We start from the raw sequence: 21,730 nt of genomic DNA, 5'->3' as shown, positions 1-21,730 counted from the left end.
ATTGAGTAAACGCCTCCTCTTCCTCTTCACTTTATGTAGTGGTAAAAGTAACGAAACAACTAAACACTGTAAATTAAGTTTTCCAGTCTGGCTTTATCCTTCTTGCCTGCATGGACATTTCAAGCGCTCTTATATCTCAATGTTACACTGTAATGTTCTATATGTTTGAGGAAAACAGTCTTAGGTTGGGAAACCTTTTTTATAATTATATAAGACGCAATACATGGTCTTGCTAAGGACAGATAGAACTTGTATGCTGTATTAACTGCACATATGGCCAGGACATGTGTAAGGCTTCTCAGCACCCTAGGCAAAACTTCAATCTACTGCAGGCCCCCCCCCCCCCTCACCACCACCACCACCATCATCCCCACCACCACCACCACCAAAACCCACTTTTCAGCCCCTCAAGTGAAAGTGTGGAATTAGTGACTTAGAAGTTCCACAGCCAACACATACATTCAGTCTTCCTCATAGACATACTTCATTTTGTAATAGGCAGACTTGGTCCCCCCCCCCCCCCTCCAGATCCCAGTACCCTAGGCAGCTCTCTAATGGTAGTTCAGTACTTTAACCACTAGGACTATCCTAACAACTGTCACCTCAGGGTACACTATATGCATTACTTTTGTTGTCTGACCAAGGCCTCCTATGCCTGGGCTGAGTGTCTGTGAACGTGCCTTTCTGTAGACACTATGTGTAACGCAGGTGCCACATCATATTTCTTAAAAAACTTGACAGATGTATCAACTTTACAGGTGCCCTAGGCTAATACACATGTACCGTAGTTGCCAAAATTGTGGAAACCTTTTTGAAAAGGTGTTTTGAGGTTTGATGGCTCATAACACCACTTTTTTTAAAAAGTAATACCATACAAATATATATGAATAGAACGATAACTTCAAATCAACAAAGTTGCAGCAAGCATGGAATAAATTAGGCCTTCATTTTATTTCTTGGCTGTCACCTGCAAGGCTTCCAGTCCAATCCCGGTGCCCTAGGCCACAGCCTAATTATCCTATCTGTTAATCAGTCGGCCCAATGTCTTATATAGAAGATCACAGGTGGATATACTGTTGTCTATGCACTCAATGTCAATGTCTTTGTCTCTCGGTACAAATAAAGCTATGCTTAAAAGTAGTAAATAAAAAAGTAGATCCAATTCACAAGAACGTCTAGAAAAAATGTCATTGTGTCAACAGAAATAAGTGACTTGGCAAAGCAACCATAAAAAATAGTTGAATCAGCAGGTTGTAGAGAAAAAATAACGTCTGGCAATGCCTGCGAAAGGACATGACTCACTGGAGGAATGGAAGGAGGAAAGCCTAGTCTCTTACTAGTACAGGGAAATGCTAGTGATATTTCACACCACACGGTCCTATGAAAAGATTTCTAAGAAAATCCCTCCTCACTACTTGACCTATGTGCTAAGTGCAGCAATATAATTGAATGTTAATGAAAGAGGTACAAAACTGGAAGATGGGCAGCAACGATCGTAAGGAGGGAAAAAAACAACACACAACATAACAGGTGTAATAAAATACATGTAATATAACACGTATAATGTCACATTAAGCTCACCACGTAATCTCCGGAGTAGGAAATGCTCTCACTTTTACTGCAATCCGATAAGACTTCTGGCCGACTACAGCTTCTAATACACCCGTCTTCCGAGGTTTAACAATAATGAATGGCTGAGCTATATATGAAAAGAGAGAAAAGGGGTCATTGACATTTCAGGAAATGTTAAATACACTGATAGAGAACGCATGTACATACACAAACACACCATACTTGCCTACCCTCCTGGAATGGCCGGGAGTCTCCCAAAATCGGGTCCCCCTCCTGGCCCCCAGGGAAGGTGGGCAAGTCTCCTGCATTCCCCCCAGAGCCCCGCTCCCACCCGGAGCTGGTGAAAGAAGTGCTGGAAATCGCAGGTCCGGGGCGGTACTAAAATGACACAAGTTGCGTCATTTTGTGTTATTTTAGCCCCGCCCACTACTCGCAGACCCACAAATCGCGGCATTTGTGTGGATTGGGGGCGGGGCCTTGAGACGTCATCCTTGTCCCCGCCCCCCGACCTGCACATTTAGTTGTCCTCTCTTCTCCCGGAGAGGCACTTTAAAAGTCGGCAAGTATGAAACACACATACACACGCACACATAAAAGGCCATCAAGATTGGCCTACAGTAGATCAGGGGTTACCAATCTTTTTTGAATCACGGCACCCTAGGGTATCAAAATTTTTTCATGGCACCCTAGGCCAAAAGAAAAATGTAGAAAAAATATAAAATTAAGTAGATTGCGGATATATGTTATACTTAAGTTCAGTTATGCGGTAAAGGACAGGATTTGCTTCTGTTTGTACACTACACATCTTTTAAAATTGGCAGCCACCAGTACTGGTTGTGTCCATAAATAATTGACCATAAATAATGTGAGTTGGTCCTGGACTACCAACCCGTGGCACCCCTGCAAGTGTCCCAAGGCACCCCAGGGAGCCATGGCACACAGTTTTGGAAGCACTGGCCTAGATACTAAAATAGTAAGTGTTTGGTCCCCTACAACACTCACTTCACCAGCGGGGACGATATTTCCATAACCGTTGACCTTGGTAACCTGATTGGCCCCTACAACGAGCCTGAGCAATTAGTACCCAACCCCTCCCCAGCCCGGCACCTCTAAATACCGACTTATTTAATCTTTACCAAAAAGTAAGATACAATCCCTGAGCAGTGCTAATGTTTTACTAAGATGAATTCAAAAAGTCAATGGAAAGTGTGGTCTAGTTATACAAGTAGTATAGATAGTGACTAGCTGACTCTGGGAGAGATGTAGTAAGCCTTGGAGAGTGATAAAGTGGAGCGAGATAAATGACAGGACAATCAACTCCTAACTATCACGTTTGATGCTGTATTTGAAAAATGGCATGTAGGAGCTGATTGGTTGGTACTTTAGCTCTCTTTACTTTATCACTCTACAAGTTCATCAGCCACCCAGCTACAAAAGGGATACGGTCGTATTGTCAACCAGACTTAGGTCGACAGTCTTTAGGTCTACATCGTTGGGTCGACAGGCAACTAGGTCGACAGGGTTCTAGGTCAACAGGTGTCTAGGTCAACATGGGACTAGGTCAACATGGTTTTAGGTCGACAAATGCGTTAATTCGACATGGGTTAGGTCGACAGGTCGTGAGGACGACATGGGTATTTTCACTGTTTTTTGAGCCGACAGGCGGTATTTCATGCCCTACCATCCACTAGGGCGTTGTGGGAAAATAAAATAGTGTGCCGAGCACAGCGAGGCACCGTGCCCAAAGCATAGCGAGCGAAGCGAGGGGCTGCGGTTGACTTCCAACTGTGTCCATGTCAACTGTGTCGACATTCGGGTCAAAAAACCCATGTCGACCTTGTGACCTGTCGACCTAGACACCTGTTGACCTTCACCCACGTCGACCTAGAATCCCGTCGACCGTGCTGCCTGTCGCCCCAACAATGTCGGCCTACAGCGGTGGACCCAATGCATATCGACCTAAACGGTGTCAACCTAATGATAGTATAACTTTGAAACATCGGGAGGCCGCCGTTGTCAGTTTGACCATGGTGATGGTGACTGATGGGATATCCTGTAAAATAGTATAGGGAAAATACATAACAAGCCTTACCGTGAATACGAAGTGTAGTAGTGTTTGTTAAGTTTGATGGGCCGTTCCTGGCCGTGCAGGTGTACAACCCTTGGTCGATATTCTGTAGCTCTTGGATCACCAGCGTACTGTGCACCACAGCCCTCGAGTTGGTAATAAATATTCGTTTCATTATGGAAGCAATTTTGCCAAATTTCTAGAGCAAAAAGTATTTTACGGTTATCAAAGGGTGCACAAAATGGCCGTCTGTTATACCATAGCTTATTATACTACAAGTGGGCAAAGAGACACTTTCATTTTGTCATAACCCTAAGTAATTCATTCATGTATTAAAAACCACACATATCCTTAGCCGCAATTTCAATGCAAATGACCAAAAACTTAAAGCATGGCATAGGGAGGTCAATCCCAGGTCATTTTTTCAATCCAGGTTATTGAAAGACTGACATTCCCGGGATCCTGGGATTGGCCTCCTGATAGGCCCAATCCTGCATTTTTTACCTCTCTGGCCAAGTGAGTGAGCAGGAGTATGGAGACACTGCCAGCAGCAGGGCTCTGTACATGGCAGCGGGTGGGTGAAGAGGCGGGGAATCAAGCAAAGTGATTAAGGCAGGCACGCTCGGCGGGCTGGGAAAGAGGCGGGGAGCCAGCGAGGTGACTGCCGCGTGCCGGGGAGTAGGTGGGGGAGCAGTCGAGGTGACTGCGGTGTGCCAGGGAGGAGGTGGGGGAGCAGGCGAGGTGACTGCGGCGGGCACGCTCGTTGGGCTGGGTAGGAGGCGGGGGAGCAGGTGAGGTGACTGCAGCAGGCTGGGGAGGAGGCTGCTTACTCCAGAGTCCGGGCAGACGTGGCAGCATGGAACCCCAGTGTGGCTGCGCAGCGTGATCTCTAACATCACTCTGCACAGCCACAACCTTGTTGCCAGGAAACGCCTGAGCTGAGCACTGCTTGCGCTTAGTGCTGCATCGGAGAAGGGGACGAAATGCACATGCGCATTTTGAACCCATAATCCTGATATTGGAGCCTCCAATCCTGGGATTCAAATCCTGGCCAAAAATGTCTTAAATCACAGGATCCCACCGATCCCAATGCCGGGATTGGCATCCCTAATGGCATATTATATTCTAGAGTCTGAACTACAACCATTGTGAGGAATGCGCTTACTACAGGGGCCTGTAACAGCATTCCATCCTTCTGAGGTGCCTCAATTCTGGGCATGCACAGGAGTCAGTGCATTCCCAGGACAGCATTGCAGATACCATGAGAGTGTGAATATGGGATATTACAATGATTAATGGCCAACCATGTGGCCAGCTGGTGTCTGTCTGGTGATCATCATTCCGTCATGATTGTGGGCCTATTTTTCTGTGAAGGCCTGGATCTGCAGCTCCGCCCCATTGTTAATCCGGCCCGTATATCGTGTGCAACCGAGGGAGAGCGCAGATTGAGCATACGCACTGCCTGATCCTCCCAAATCGGAATGACATGTCAGGCTTTGAACACTCCAGTGTGTACTCGGCTTAACCCCCAAAAGGGCTACTCAAGTGCACATTACCATTTCAACAATACATTTAAAAGAGTCACATCCAGTATCCGTAATGAATTGTCATTATTTGCTGTATACAAGTGTAACACACTGCAACAAACACATCTCACAATAAAGCAGGGGAGATGGGAGCGACAGGTTATACAGTACATGCAAAATCATTATTTTATTATACTACTGTGATTGTTATTGTATATCTGTTCTTTATTTTACACCTATACCAATAGCACTTGCTTTACACAGAATGCTAGATGTTTGTTCACTGTGTAAGAGAAATGATGTGGACTAACCTGTCCGGTGCAGAGCTGATGGATCACGTCACCCATGAGGCACTGGCTAATAGGATTAGGTGACTGCTCTGCACGCACTGGCAAGGGGTGCCTTACTGTCTGGCAAGCTTGGACTAACTGCTGAGAGGGAATGTTCCATGAAAGGCCCTTAATGTCCCTAGACTGGTCATGGCTGCTCTACAAGGCTCCTATCACATCATTAAATTCAATCACATTGTTAACCCCAGTGACAACAGCCATATAATACACCAGGAACCTTTATACAAAGGGCAGTATTCAATGACCATAATCGCGGTGTGCAACAAATCCTGTTTAGGATTCACTGCACAGTCGCGGTGTTCTGAAAGGCTGGAGCCCTCGCTGCCACATTATTCAATGCCGCAGGGGCTCGCTGCCCCTGATGGCGAATGTTAACCCCTGCGGCGGACACCGCAGGGAGCCGGGGGATGGCGGCAGGCAGGGAGATGGAAGTCTCCCTGCCTGCCCCAGAATGTATGTGGGGGGTAGGAGAGCTCCCCGGGACCCAGACAGCACAAGCTGCCCCCCGGGAGAGCCAGCAGGGGACCAGGTATGCACTGCTTCCGATCGTGCATATGTAATGATCGGGAGCAGTGAATATATGAATATGTAATGAGCGCTCTCAGCTCCCGGCCCCCTGCTGGCTGGGTCTGATTTTTTTACACCAAATTTAAAACACTGTTTTAAAAGCTCACATTCCACTTCACCATGAAAAGATGGCGATTACTACACGGTGCCACACGGCGAAAATCACTTAGAAAGCAATTCGCCATCTTCTCATTGAATACACTCACGGCGAATCACATGGAAAAACCCATTGAAAAACCACAGCGAGTTGCGGAGAGTATCAGACAGCGAATTGTCCGTCATTCACTGTTCGCCGTCGGCGAAAAGTGCACGTTGAATAGGGTGATTCACTTTCTGACACAAAAAAAATCACCTTCCAAAGTGAAAATAGCACAAATTTGCCATGGAACATGGCGAATTGGCCTCATTGAATACTGCCCAAACAGTGGCTATAATTATGCTGCATTATGGAGCATAGGAATAAGGATCTCCTTACCAGTCCAGGGTAGGTCCATTGTACCTCAGCTCTTGAATTCAGGGCAGTCTTAACAGTGCAATTAATGGACAACATACTCCCACGCAGCTGGCTGATGGTGCTGGAAACATTAAGCTGGACACTGTGGATTGTGTTGACTGGAGACAATGATCTGCGCATTAGTGGTATATAACGGTGGGGACAATAACACCATAACAATGCAATATCACAGCATCCGCTGCACATGGTTACTCACTGTGTTTGATGATTAAATATCTGGTAGAATGCACAATTCCATTCAGCGTAGCCTCGCAGCTTAACAGCCCAATGAACTTGTTGGTTGGTTTTCGGACTGTGAAACCTTTTTTACTATTCCACACAACGTTCTTGTCACCAGGTTTGGAAAGTACGTTTTTGATCTAACGGAGGAAAAGGAGAACGGGTTATAGGAACAAGAATGTGCATAAGATATCGGAAGAATGTTGGAATAAAAAATATAGACGTTAACTTCCATGGATGGGGCATACTAGTTACCAATGTCTAATTTGGCCATTTCTGGGTCAAAACCAAACGGTCAACATGCACGAAGTTGACTCTGGAAAAAGGCAGACACAAAAGGTGAAGAGGTCAACCCCCCAAAAATCATGTGGACCTTTTTTATGTGATGACTATAGCCATGTCAAGCTTCTGCATATGTCAACCTATTGATTGTAATTCCTAGACATTGTATTAAGCAACAGGATACCAACTTGCATTATCTACATCTGCAGAGGGCCGTATTCAATGCCGAAAACAAGTGACCCTCGCTGTTTAACCCCTGCACCAGCCGTATTCAACATTCCGGGGGAACCCTCGCTGTCAGAGGATGGCGAGGATTCCCCCACACAGCGAGGCTTGCGGCTAATGCAGGGGGACTGCTGCATTTAGCCGCGACGCTGTTTTAGCACACACATACCTCCCAACTGTACCGTTTACGGCGGGAACGTCCAGTTTTTATGGGACGTTCCCACGGCACCCACCGGGGCCATCAGTGTCCCGAGGCAGGGTGGGCAGTTGGGAGTCCCCTCTGTCAACCGCTGGTCAGTGGGGAATGGACGCTGTGCGCATGCCCGCAGGCAGAGGGGCAGCAGCGGCACAAGTGATGCGTTTTAAAGGTCACGTCCCCTTGCTGCGAGGTCACGTCCCCAAAATTTCGGCCCCGCTGGACCACCAATGAAAGTTAGAGGGTATGCACACGCCGTTTCCCTAACACTACAAAAACCTAGCGAGGGGGAAAAGGTGTGTGCAGGGGGTCAGTTGAATACTAATATAATACAAAAGTCATTGAATACACCCCAGAGTGTTGTCTTTAGCAACAAAGGTGAACAGGAACCTTGACCAATCACTGTCAGCCGATTCCACGTAGGAAAATGAAGAGTGACCCACTTTTATTTTAAACTCAAAGCAGCTTTCTATGGTGCCTAAAAGTTCAGCAGACACGGAGAAATGACATTTCTTTAACGTCAAGTATGTAGAAAGCACTAGACTTCCTATACCTATAAATACACACAGCAGTACTATGGGAACCAAGGGTTGTCTCGGTATCCAATCTTTATAACAATTAGGTTCTCCATGCAAACAATGACTTGTATACTACTAATGGAATAACAAATACTATACTTAGAGCTACTGGTTATATATAGAATCTTGCATTTCTACATTCTGGATCAGCTTTAATCATCTGCAAATCAAGGACACTGTGGGGAAATGGGTATCCAGACTTTAGGTTGATAGTCATTAGGTCAATAGGTCAACATTTATGGCCAACATGCATTAAGTTGACATGGTCCAAAGGTTGAGATGATAACTGCTGACACACATATGGTCGACATGAGTTTATCACCATTTATCTGTAACTTTTTCATTCTTTACCATCCACGTTTACTACAATTACAAATGGAACGGGTGAAGCAAGTCATGTGATGGGACACGGTACACTAATTGGGAGTCCATGTGGTACAAGATAAAAATTCACACCCCAAAAACTTTTAATAAAACTCATGTCCACCTTTTCATGTGTTAACCATTTTCATGGGGACTTTTTTCTTGTGTGAGGCTTTTTTTCCCCATGTGAACCATGTGCATGGTGACCTTGGTCAGCCTAGACACTGTCAACCGAAGGAACCAAACCCGAAGAAATGCGGTAGGGCTCTACATAAACGTCTATGTGACTAGAACGAAATAACGATGTATAAAACTTATTTTAAATCCGATTACCGTGGAAGCAAATCTAGGGCAATGTCAATCAAATTGGAGTAGCAGTTAATACTCAACTATATCTTGTTCTGCAGATGAAGGAAGACTCTATTTGGCAATAGACTGTGAGGTACAGTAAATATAAAATTGCACTATTCAATAACATCACTTCATATGAAAATATTGGTCTCCAAATCGTAGATTTCATTTACCAAATGGTAAATATAACACTGAGACATACATTTTAACATTGGGTAAGGTCACATTTAAATGAGTTGTTTCTTGTACATATTCTACTGGGATATCTGTTAACTAAGGACCTAATTCAGTTAGCAAGGCTATCATTTTTGCAAGTGGACAAAACTATGCTGCGCTGCAGGTGGGGCGGCAGATGTAACATGTGCAGAGAGAGTTAGATGTAGGTGGGAGGTGTTCAAACTGAAATCTATATTGCAGTTTAAGAATAAAGCAGCAAAATCGAATCACCCCCCCCCCCCCCCCCCCCCCCCCCGTTTGCAGTTAAAAGACAGTCTAGACTGACTAATATCTTGGCTGGAGATGGACGAATTCGGGGCGGGTGCTGACGTCATGTAATGTTAGCCGCCCGCCCCCGAGCATACATTGATATACCTGGCTTTGCAGGGGAATAGACAGCGTTTTTATGGGCTCACCCATATCCCCTTCTTGAATAGCAATTGATAGGATTTGCATTGCAAACTGTTAATCTCGTACAAATTGCAAACTTTTAATCTCGTACAAATTGAGAAAGCATTTAAAAAGGTTTATGTTTGTAGTTAAGTTTTTTTTTATTGAATTGTCCACATCAACCAATCAGCAAGTAGCTATTACTTTATAGAATGTACTTCATAAATGATAGATACAATCTGGTTGGTTGCTGTAGGCAATTTCTCTCCTCGTCCTTGGTAGGATGTTTTCTCCTTCTTCCCTTGTAAGAGATAAGAATACCTGTAACATGGCTGGAAATGTAGGCAATGTAAGGGAGTAAATAGTAAATAGAGGGAAGCTTATTTAACTTAAATGCTGTAATTTGGTATTTATAATTTTAATTGTGGTATTTTACATTTTTAAAACAATAAAAAAAAAAATCCTGTATGGCGTAAAATAGTATTTGCTATTTAAATAATGTGCACATTTATAGTTTGCTGTGACAGACCTATTTCAGAATATGGGACAGATGCACTAAGCTTCAAAAAGTAATAAAATGGAGAGTGATAAACAACCAACCAATCAGCTCCTGCCTGACATTTTTCAAACCCAGCCTGTAACATGGCAGGTAGGAGCTGATTGGCTGGCATGTTAATCACCCTCCATTTTAACACTTTTGAAGCTTAGTGCATCTGGTCCTATATGTTGATGGCATGGGTAGCATTAGCCATAAGAGTGCGTCCATTTTATTTTGTCTTCTATCACCTTCTGCTGCCATTTTGCGCTGCTAATTTGTAAATCCCAAAGCTTTAAAGAAAAACAGAGATTACCCAGGTACCAAAGAACCTTCAGCTCTATTATTGAACAAAAAGGTAGTATTCATAGGCTTGCCTACCCTCCCGGAATGGCTGGCAGCCTCCCAAAAATCAGGTCTATCAGGAAGGTGGGCAAGTCTCCCACTTGCTGGCCAGAGCCACTGCACCCCCCATCCCCGCTGATCCTATTACCGGTGTTTACCGCAAATCTAGGGTCCGCAGAGAGGGGCTAAAATGACGCGGTAGCTGCATGTCGTGTCATTTAAGCCCCGCCCCCTCTCCACGGCCCGGGAATCACTGAGTTTTGTGGCATGGGGGGCGGGTCCAAGGGATGTCACCCTTGTCCCCGCCCCCTCTGCCGAGTTGCCTCTCCGGGCTTCTCCCAGAGAGGTGAAAAGAAAAGTAGTCAAGTATGATTCATGTTCAAAAGACAATTAACATACGAAGTAATCAGGAATCGGAGATAAGATATGACTTGTTTCCATTACTTACAGTACCTCTTTTAAAGTGACAGTGATATTTGGTGATGTGACCCGACAAGGGATGACCAGCTTATCGCCCTCTGTTATTGTAATCATTTTGGGTTCCTCGTTATGCGTTTCCACAAACGCACTGTTCTCCTCTGGAAAAAAAAAAAAAAAATAACTGTCAACTTTTCATTTGGCTACATATTTATGAGCCTTATCCAGCATAGATCGCTAATTAGAGAATTCACAAAATGAGCGATTATCGAATGTGTACAGTACGCATTGCACATGTGGGAGGGGGTTTACAGACTGATGCGTATGGATTGTAAACGCAATGGAGCCACAGTTTGACTGACAGAAAGCCGGCATTTGGGGTGGAAACCTGCACTTTTCTGGGTGCGGTTTATGAGGAGGGACTGTGATGTCAGCACTGACCACTGCCCGCCTCTCTCAGTCTCAGATTAGTACCAGGCTCCAGCCTACTCACATTTGCAAATATGGCAACTGTTTTAAAAATTTTGGGGAATTGCGAATGGATTTACTAAGAGATTGTGGCCAGCGATCCATTCGCAATTGAAATGCAATTTTGCAAGGGGAGTTTTTTCTGTCTGGCCGGGGCTTTCATCTCACAGTCTAGTGCAAATTCTCTGATAAGCTAACCATGATGAATGAGGCCCTATATGTGTTTTAGAGAACCAGTATTATTGTAAGCACAACAATGCAACATGCTGTTTAGTTTTGACCAGTAAAACAGTGCATTAATCTGTGTCCACGTGAATCGGTTCCATACTACCAATACAGTGCTATGTACAACATTCACCTGCAGCAGTATTTATTTTATTACTGTAACCCACATCACATGTGTATAACATACAATTATATGCTGAGAAAACACAATATAGTAAAGTAGACGTAAGATAGAACATTCGCTGCATTTGCATTGTGACAGGAAGAAATGAGTGAGGACATTAAACGCTATTGGACAGCGTTAAGCTAAAGTCAATCAGTCCAACTCTAAGGAACCTTTACTCTAGGGGAGAATAATGCCGCTGTTATCTGATTGGTAAATGAGTAAGTGTGACGAGCACACACCCACTCAGAAGCAGAAGTGATTGGTGGATAATATCAGCACATCCAAACGATAGAACAAAGACAGGAAACTGCCCTGTAACATGAGAGAGGAAGCTCAGACATACTGTAAACTATTCTATTTTGGTGAAAATTATTTTAAAAATACCTTTTTTTAAAAGGGTCCTTTAAGAAGCAGCTTTTACATGGTGCTATTCGATTGGATTTTTCCTCACACAGGTTTATTTATTTATCATACTGTACATAAGGCCTTATTTCTGGTTGCTTCGCAACCGCCCTGTGTCTACACCGATGGTCGCGCTGTGTGCATGCACATTTCTGCGCATGTGCACGCACCCAGGACAGCAGGCGGGGGGCGTAGAGGGGCAGGGGCGCCGGCCAGGCCCATTAGCATATGGGAATGCCCAGCATTTCATGGGCGTTCCCATGAGAACTCTGGGTGTTCTCATGCTAATAGGGCTGTGATTGATATGTGGGGGGCGGGCAGCTGACATGTCAGCTGCCCACCCACTTCCCACCGAGTCTACGCATATGCAAAGTTGCTCAGAGCAACCTTATTTATGCGTGCACCCACTACATCTTTCGATGGTCGGCCACCATTGAAAGATGTGGGCGCCCCCCCCCCCCCCCCCCCCACCAGAATAATCCCCATACTGTATATTACATTATCTCAATACTTTTCTGGTTCACTCCTTCTGGTTCACTCCTTCTGGCAAATTGCTTCTTAGATGGACAAAACCATGTGCACTGCAGGGGGGCGGATGTAAAATGTGCAGAGAGAATTAGATTTGGGTGAGTTATTTTGTTTCTCTGCAGGGTAAATACTGGCTGCTTTATTTTTACACTGCAATATAGATCTCACTTTGAAGTAAAACCCCACCCAAATCTAACTCTCTCTGCACAAGTAACATCTACCCCACCTGCAGAGCAGCATAGTAAAGTAATTTATCCCATGGACTGTCTCTGGCAGCCATTTTATTGGAGCATCACTGAGGTGTCTAACTATGGGCCTGACAGATTTAGAATTCAGTGATGGATGCTTTAATTACAGCATACTTACCTATTTGTTTGGTCTCCTCTCCGGGAGTTCATGTGGATAAATGGAGGGAGGCTGATATAATTCCAACCAGGCACCGCCATCACTGACATTTGTCTCTACACTAAGGGGGATTCTGGGGAGGATGCAGTAGATTTGCCCAGCTCTCTGGGGGGGCCAGGAGTGCCACCAGATTTTTGGAAGCCCCTGGCCATTCTGGGAGGGTAGGCAAGTATGAACTTCAGCTGCTGCATCTTTGTATGTAGCAGCTGTGCTAAAATGTACAAATGCAGCAGGAGGTGCCTGTAGTACAAAAGCCCCTAATACATGCTTTTGTGGTCTGCTGCGGCATTCTAGAATGCAGCCACTGGCTTCAACACACCAAGAAGTCGGGGGCACAGGGTGGTGGTGGTGGTGGGGATCAGGATCCAGACTGCACTCACTTGTACTGTATTTTTATACATAGGTTATACATTATACATGTATACTATACATCTGCATTCTACATTATACTTATGTTATATTACTCTGCACAGGACTATGGTGTATTTTCTATAGTGCATTGCTGCCATTCATTTGGTACATTTTCATGCATGGTCTAATAGTATACTGTATATTTACACAGGGTTGGCCACACCACCTCTGGAGGCTGGCCACATGGGTGCCGGACGCGGTCCCGATAGCCGGGATCCCGGCAGTCATTTACCCGACGTCCGACTGTCAAAACGCTGACAGGCGGGTGCCCGACGGCCACCCACTATTTTCCCTCGTGGGGGTCCACGACCCCCATAGAGGGAGAATAGAATAGGTGCCTCGCGTAGCGAGCCACCGTGCCCGCAGTGTGGCAAGCGCAGTGAGCCTGGAAGGGGCTTTTTTGCGCTCGCCATGCTGTCTGAGTACGGGCAGTTGGGATCCTGACGTCGGGCTAATGACTGGCGGGATCCCGACTGTCGGAGCCCCATACCACACCTGGCCACATCCCTATCACTGCATTCCCCGTGTTCCCTTCATGGCCCAGTCCAACAGTGCTAACACCCCCGTTTTCTGTAATAATTCATATTACTTTCCTTGTGCCATTTGGGGTACTGTAAGTGACATCGCTGCCTCAGATCTGCCCATGCACAGACCACCAACCCAGGCAAATGTTGGTACTATTATGTACTTGAGTGCACGACTCATCCTCTGAGAACACAACAGTCTAATCCATAGACTACTTTGCAGGGAATTCAAGGTCATACCTACTGTAAAATGAATAATTAGTGGAATGCAAGACGGTACTTCCTCATCTTTTGCGGCCACCGCTACACCAGTTACATTAGCTGTTACTTAACCACTACATAAGGATTTTCGGCAAGGACGTACCCCACCCTCCTGTTTCCATGCCACCATCTATTACCTTTACTAAAGTTGTGGCAAGTGAAGTGGAGCGAGCCACCGAGCCTGAAGCGTGGCGAGCGAACAGTGGTGTTACGTAAGTTCCATAGCGTAAGGTGGCTGCAAAGATGAGGAAGTTCCTGCAAGACACAGTCACTATCATCTATATATATGTCAAGTGTCCGTGAGTCTCCGAAACACTGCCATCTGCTGTCAGAGAGTGAAACTACATCTCTTTCTCACACATGCACAAACACAGAAGGTAGCAGACTAGCTTTCGAAGCGGGCTTACTAGTATCTATATAGTCACCATATAGTAACATAGTTACTGTATCTATATTTTCAAAATACATCCAGAATCATCTGGTGCCAGTGGCAACTTCCTCTTATTTTAAGGAAAGTTGAAAGACTTGTGTAACTGGAAAACAAACTTGTTGTTTCCAGGGTTGGTAGATGTGTGAGGAGGTCAATAGTTCCATACTTTTAATCATCTGTAGAACTGATTATTTCTGCTCCCCAAGGGACATATTCATTCATGTCATGAAATTAAAACAACAATTCCAAACTTTACAAGTGTTATAGAGCAATTTCCTATTTTCCTGTATTCTGCCACAGATAACGCTAGAAGGTGTATAGGGAGCTGCGATCTACAGACATCATGTCACCACTGGCTGCTGCCAGCTCTTTCACTGGCCGCCCAGCCTGGAACGCAATGCTCTGAGGCTTTGCTGTCACAGATGACCGCTATGAGAAAATATTCATTACACTAATTTATATAATGTCAATTTCAGCCTTTTTCGAGCATGTCAGAAGAAAAAATGGAGACAAGGTTCCAACCAATCCGCTACTAACTGTCATTTAGGCTGTGTTCTAAAAATGAGAGGGACTGAGTATCTCCATCCACTTTATCTCTCTCCAAGGTTTGATAAATCTATCCCTTTGCCTTACAAAACTAAAACCTCCGAGAAAGATCTCTATGTAGACCATAAATTGGAAATAATGTCCCCTTAAAGGTTGTGTGACTAGTATGGTAAAGAGAAGGGATGTGCTAGCCCCAAAATGCAGTCACAACTCCAAAAAGTTTCAGTTTGACCATATTTTCCATATGTAGAAAATTTTCTGGTGTTTGTTCCCATAGGCAACGCCATCTATACATGTCATTGCTTAAGAGAAGCCCACCACATAATTCCATGAGAGGGATCCAGTAGGATCCCTCCCAGCACCCTTGCGACTCAAACATGTGCTAGCCGACAGACAACAAGAGCAGTTTTATAATCAATTGTTCATGTATACAGCATTATTAAAAGCCCTCATGTTTGAAATATATATAAATTGTGTTTAAAATGAGATGATTCATACAAATTCAGCCAAAGATGTGGTCAGTTTGCTCATCCCCAATTCACTGTGGATTTAGACATTTTGAGAACATAGTCAGTGGAAGCTCCACTGCAAGCTTCAGCCCATAAAACAGAATGTATCTGTGTATCATATTTTATCATTTTTCTAAAAATAATTTCAGAATATGTATATTAGAGTAGTATAATTAATTTCACGACTGTGTAATCATGACAATGTCATGGTCACCCATCAAATATATATATATGGTTGCAAACAATCCTCATTAGACATGTGCACAACCCCCGTGTCTTGGTTCAAATTCATCCTTGTGTTTTGGTTCGGTTTTGGATCCCTTTAAAATAGCTAAACATTGATTAAATAGCTGAAATCATGTCATTTTGACCTCTATATATATATATATATATATATATATATATATATATATACTAAAACCAGAGTTTGCTTTTAAAATCCGATTCCCGAACAGACAACAGATCCTTTGCATGTATCAGGCACTCAACCCGATAACAGCGGGTATTGGAGGGAAAGGATGCCGGCATTGTGGCTAATAGAATAGCCGCCGGTGAATCTATTAGCAGCAATAAAATACAGCTGCAAATAGGATACCCAGGGCAGGGCTGCCACTAGGAATTTTGGGGCCGGGACTGACCCCTCCCCTCCCCATCTCCCCTCCCTTGACTCACCACCCAACTTCTCGAGTCCCTCATCCCCAGCAGGCAGGTCCCGAAGCATAGGGTTCTTCAATGCAGGACGCCAACGGCCAATTAAAATGCAGCACCGGCTGGAGAGCCAATCATGGCTCAAAAGGTGGTGCAGCATTTTAATTGGCCACCGGCATCCACTGAAGAAGCCTGTGCTTTGGAACCTGCACTGAACGCAGAGCAGGAGCACAGCGGAGGCAGTCGGGGGGGTTGTCTTGGGCAAAAGGAGCTGCCTGGGTCCAGAGGCCGGAGCTCGGGACAGCTGTACCCACAGAACTGCCCTTTTGGCGGCCCTGAGTATACCCCTAAGGATCACACAGGGTTGAGTTTACCAAACAGATGGGCCAAGTGGTTCTTATCTGCTTTTAAAGTCTATGTTTCTATAAGAAAATATTCATATAAAGACAATTTCAGCAATTCCGTGACTGGCAGTAAAAGATCCTATTTTGTGTCAAGTTACAATCTTGTAATGCTTCTTCTAATTAAGTTTATAATTTCCTTTCAATACAAAACACAGCCAGCAGACCTTGAGATACATCATTAACACAGGAACTCTTGGCGCCACGGAGCATGAAGAGGTGAAGAATCTGCATCCTTCCACTGAAACTGTCCAAAGCCAAATTTTTTTCCCAGGAAAATGTTTTATCCAGTCTAACAGCACCGAAGTCCATCACACTCTGCACACGAAGTTAGCAGATATAAGCCGTTTGGATAACTCTTGACACACTTATCCTCCCCAGATTGTTACTTCCTAGTCCAAAGAGACTATCAATAGAGTTGTCTGGCCCACAGGAAGGTAGAAGTTCCAGAGGATGAAACATTGGTACAAAAGTTCAGCCAAGGACTTTAATGTAGCCATCAACAGGCAAACAAGCAAACAGATCTGAGAAGGACAGGCACCCAAGATGAAAAATGTTGGAAAAAAACATGTTGGTCACACAGCAACCAACGATGGCAGGAAACCATCAAGCCACCTAGTTATACGCCATTTATGACCGCAGACCAGCAATTGCTTTTTTCTTTTTTTTTGTAGACAACAATGGTTGAGAGTCATCCCTAATAATATCAGAATTTGTCAAAACATACATGATATAGCAATACATAGTAAAAAGCCTCTCAGGCATTCCACTGAAAGCTGGTAAAAACCGACTTATGAAGCAATTCTAAACTATTACAAAATTGCATATAAAAAGGATTTACAATTTATCGTTATTATCCAATCTTTTTGGAGATATCACTAGATTTTAGCCTGACATACTGTATCAATTAATATTAAAAAATAGAACAGTATAAACAATGACGCTCCCATATGTACCATCAGTGATAATATAAATAAACCAAGTAGATATTCAATAAAATGCAAGACTGTACCATGGTTTTAGCTCTCTCGTTAAAAGCCTGGAGTTATTCAATTACTGCCTGTGGTAAGCCCCAAGCACTATGCAAAACATAATTCCACATTAATTGCAACCTCAGGCGTAACTATAGCACCGCAGCCCCCGTGACCGCGGGGGGGCGCTATGCATGTGCGGGCGCCGGGGGCTGCAGTGCTATAGTTACGTTACACCACGCCGCCCGCCACACCATCCCCAGTCTTTAACTGTGCAGGTGGGGGGGGACGCTGCGAGGCGGCTGGGGGGACGGACGCTGCGGGGGACACAGCTGCGGCAATTACTTACAGCTGAGCCGGGCAGGGGGAGCCGGGAGCTGTCTGTACTGAAGAAGAAAAAAAAAGCCCATACAATGAATGGGCAGCCTGTGATTGGCTGCTGAGCGCTCTCTCAGCCAATTGCTGACTGGCTGAGAGAGTGCTCAGCCAATCACAGGCTGCCCATTCATGGTATGGGCTTTTTTTTTTTCCTTCCGTACTGACAGTGACAGCTCCCGGCTCCCCCTGCCCGGCTCAGCTGTAAGTAATTGCCGCCTCTGTGTCCCCCGCAGCGTCCGTCCCCCCCACCTGCATTGACGGCTACCTGGGGGAGCGGTGGGTGAGTGGCTGGGCGCCCTCCCTTTAACGGCGGGGGGGGGGCGCCCAAAATTTAGTTACGCCACTGGTCATTAACATATGCCAGAAGACAATTCACCAGGTACAGTATTGTGGGCCCATATTAGCCTATCCAGCACTTGAGTAAATAGTGTGTGCTAACAAGAACATGCCTGTAATACAGTACATAACTTTGATTATTTTGATTCCTATCAATTTAAAAACAATACTTATAATATCCAGAGTAAGAGTACACTAGTAATATTTGGGCAGATTTCACTCAATCCCAACGGATCGGGCCGAGAAATCGGCCCAAATTGGATGTATGTGACATCCCATCCAACCCAATGCGCGGTCCAGTGCGCATCGAGTTGGACCCTACAGATTGAATATGCTGCAGGTTCAATCTATCGGACCGGACCCATCGGCTGCACATCATGGGTACTTTTTAGCACCCATGATGTATTTGGTCTGATCGATAGGTGAGTGCCAACGGTGAGCACAGCTGGCACACACCTATAATCATAGGTGGGCAGGGGTAGACAGTGGTGGGTACCACTGGGCGGGCAGTGGAGGGTGCCTGGCAGCAGCGGTGCGGGGTCTGGGCACCTGGCAGCGGCAGTACCAGGTTGGCTGAAAGAATTCTCTTTTGAAAATATTTTTTTAAATTTTGCTGCCGCTTCCTGCCCAGACACCCGGCATCTGCAGCTACCAGCTGCCTGGCACCTGCCGCTGCCCTCCCCGCAAATAACCGCTACCTGGCTCTCCTGTTCCCGGCCGCTGCTGAAGATCCCCGGGAGTATAAATGGCACATCAGGTGCCGAATCGTAAGTGAGCCTCCCGGGGAGCTGCAGGGGGAGCTCAAGGGCAAGTAGGTGCCCCTCAGTACCTCCTAAGACAAACCTTCTAAAGAGGACAAGGGTAGTTTCCCATAGCAACAAATGAGCATGTATCTTAACTCATTTATCAACTACAGTACATTCTATAAAATGACAACTAAAAACATATTAATTGCTATGGTCAACTTCCCCACCTGTCCTCTAGAAGGTTTGATTCATCATCTCCCACTACTCCTAGGTGGAAGTCTGGGCTGACTGGTGGAAAATCTGGCAATGACAGTCACTTTTGTTTTTAAAAGCTAATAAATTAAGCCACAAAAGTGAAATAGTTCAACTTACCTGTAATAAATATATAGATAGTAGTTGTTAGTTCCTTGGATGAGGTAAAATATTCGTACTGGCAAGTATAAGATCCAGTGTCCGTGAGCTGAGCTTTGTGTATCGTTAGATTTCTTTGGCAGGTGGATTTGGGTCTTCCCTCACACGAGTTCTCTGTAATCTGGAGCCTGTCACTGTCTATCCCTGAGGCAGCCGGTAGTTCCCAGGAAAGTTTTAGGTCTCCTCTGTAAAACATGGACATACAAGAGTGTTGGATAAAAACACAAATTATGATACTGTGTTATGAATTAGACATATACCATACCTTCCAACATTTTCAATATGAGTATTGGGATGCTTGTGCAGCAGAAAATGGGGAGTGGTCTATGTGAAAGAGGGTATGGCCTCTTGGGGATGCCACAGCTGCAAGTCACGCCCCCATTTTCCATCACTATGGGGGCATGGGCAGCACTGGGTAAGCTGCTGGCCATGCCTCCATCCCCTCTGCTACACTGAATACAGACTCTGCACATGTGAACAGCGGCTATTCCTTGCTGCCCCCTACCGTGGGATACTGCTGGCCCAGGGTGGGACACTCCTAAAAATAATGAAACTGTCCCGTGAAAATCAGGACAGTTGGGTGGTATGCATATACTTTTACAGATAATCATTTTGTTAATGTTAATTGTATGTTCATCACACTGTTTTTGTGGATTTTCCCCCCGCAGTCCAAAAACATATGATGTGGTAGAGACTTCTACTGTAAGATCCAGTGGGGCAGGGACTGATGCAAATCCTTAAACATTCTCTGTAAATGTGCTGCATAACATTCAGTTCTATACAGTATATACAAATATTACCTATAAGGAAATATATACAGAATAAATTAAACAGTTTAATTGGTGAAATGTGTAAAATGTTTCTTACCTGCATGCAAGGTGAATGGGCTGGCCTGCTTGTACTACTACCTCTTTCGCTTTTATATTTAGAACAGGTGCTTTTAACTTAGAGCCGGAACTGTGACCTGTGAAATAAGAGAAATAATATCGATCAATGCAATACAATATATACACATAATAATGACTTCATGATTTTTCCTAAATGATGACATTGGTTGGATTATCTAGCACAAATTGAGCTCACATTGAGAAATGGACATTGGGGGTCACTAACGGTGTGCAGACTCACTACAGAACAAACACTCATGGTGTGCGTTTGTGTCAGCTGTGCGGAAACTTTTTGGGTACTTGTGTATTATAATGGCGCCGGATTTCATCCAAATCGCATCCGATATCGCATCCGATTTATCGACCTATTTGCGGCCGATTTTCTGCCGATTTTTGGCCGATTTGATCTGCGATGCGATTTTGCGTCCGATTTGCGTCCGATTTTCGGCTGATTTTTTGCCGATTTTCGGCCATTTCCTGATGATTTGCATGTTATTCCTTCCTTGCACACCCCCAGGTACTATGTGATGGTATGCGATGTGATTTTCGGGAAAATGCCCCTGATTGTACAATTAAATATCGCATAGCAACGCATGCCAGCAAGTGGCATGCGATGCGATGTGATTTGCAATGTTAAATGCACCCCACTATCAATGCCAACCCGAAGCATGGCAAGCACAGCGAGCCCGCGAGGGGCGGCGGTACGCGTCCTCCGACCTTTTCATACCCCCACTATCCACGTCGGCGTGGAGTTGATTTTAGATAGTGTGGCGAGCGCAGTGAGCCACCGAGCCCGAAGCGTGGCGAGCGCAGCGAGCCCCGCGTGGGGACGTGGATTACTTTACATGTATTCCGCGTGCGCTCACCACGCTTCGGGCTCGGTGTCTCGCTGCGCTCGCCACACTATCTAAAATCAACTCCACGCCGACGTGGATAGTGGGGGTATGAAAAGGTCGGAGGACGCGTAGCGCCGCCCCTCGCGGGCTCGCTATGCTCGCCACGCTTCGGGTTGGCGTTGATAGTGGGGGTGGCGTTAACAATGGCGGTGCATTTAACATTGTAAGCACCCATCAGGGTGATTGTACAATTACAAATCGAATCGCTTCACATGCATCGCATGGCATGCATCACATGCCACTATATTGCATGCGATGCACTACGATGGAAATCGGGGGTGTGCAAGGTGTGCAATAATGGAACAGCATGCAAATTGGCCGGATTTGATTTTTCCATGCGATTTGCGGCCGATTTTCGGCCGATTTCGTGGGCGACGTGATAATACACAAGTACCACTTTTTGCACTTTGTATCCTTTTTTTGGACACTGATGACCATACAGATCTTTGCACATGTTAGGATTTCCA

The 21,730-nt window shown here is 45.2% G+C and overlaps 1 protein-coding gene across 1 annotated transcript in view; it reads right to left on the bottom strand.

Annotated features, from left to right (window-relative positions):
* Positions 1-21,730, bottom strand: part of FLT1 (fms related receptor tyrosine kinase 1) — a 75,940-nt gene that overhangs the window by 24,774 nt on the left and 29,436 nt on the right. The window contains 7 exon segments of the mRNA XM_083169861.1: positions 1,582-1,699; positions 3,665-3,839; positions 6,559-6,695; positions 6,794-6,956; positions 10,751-10,875; positions 19,442-19,665; positions 20,348-20,444. Coding sequence (XP_083025987.1) covers positions 1,582-1,699; positions 3,665-3,839; positions 6,559-6,695; positions 6,794-6,956; positions 10,751-10,875; positions 19,442-19,665; positions 20,348-20,444 — 1,039 coding nt within the window.

The sequence above is a fragment of the Crinia signifera genome, chromosome 2 (genome assembly GCF_055691185.1).
Source record: "Crinia signifera chromosome 2, ASM5569118v1, whole genome shotgun sequence".
NCBI classification, from domain to species: domain Eukaryota; kingdom Metazoa; phylum Chordata; class Amphibia; order Anura; family Myobatrachidae; genus Crinia; species Crinia signifera.
This window is presented reverse-complemented; position numbering and strand designations above follow the sequence as displayed.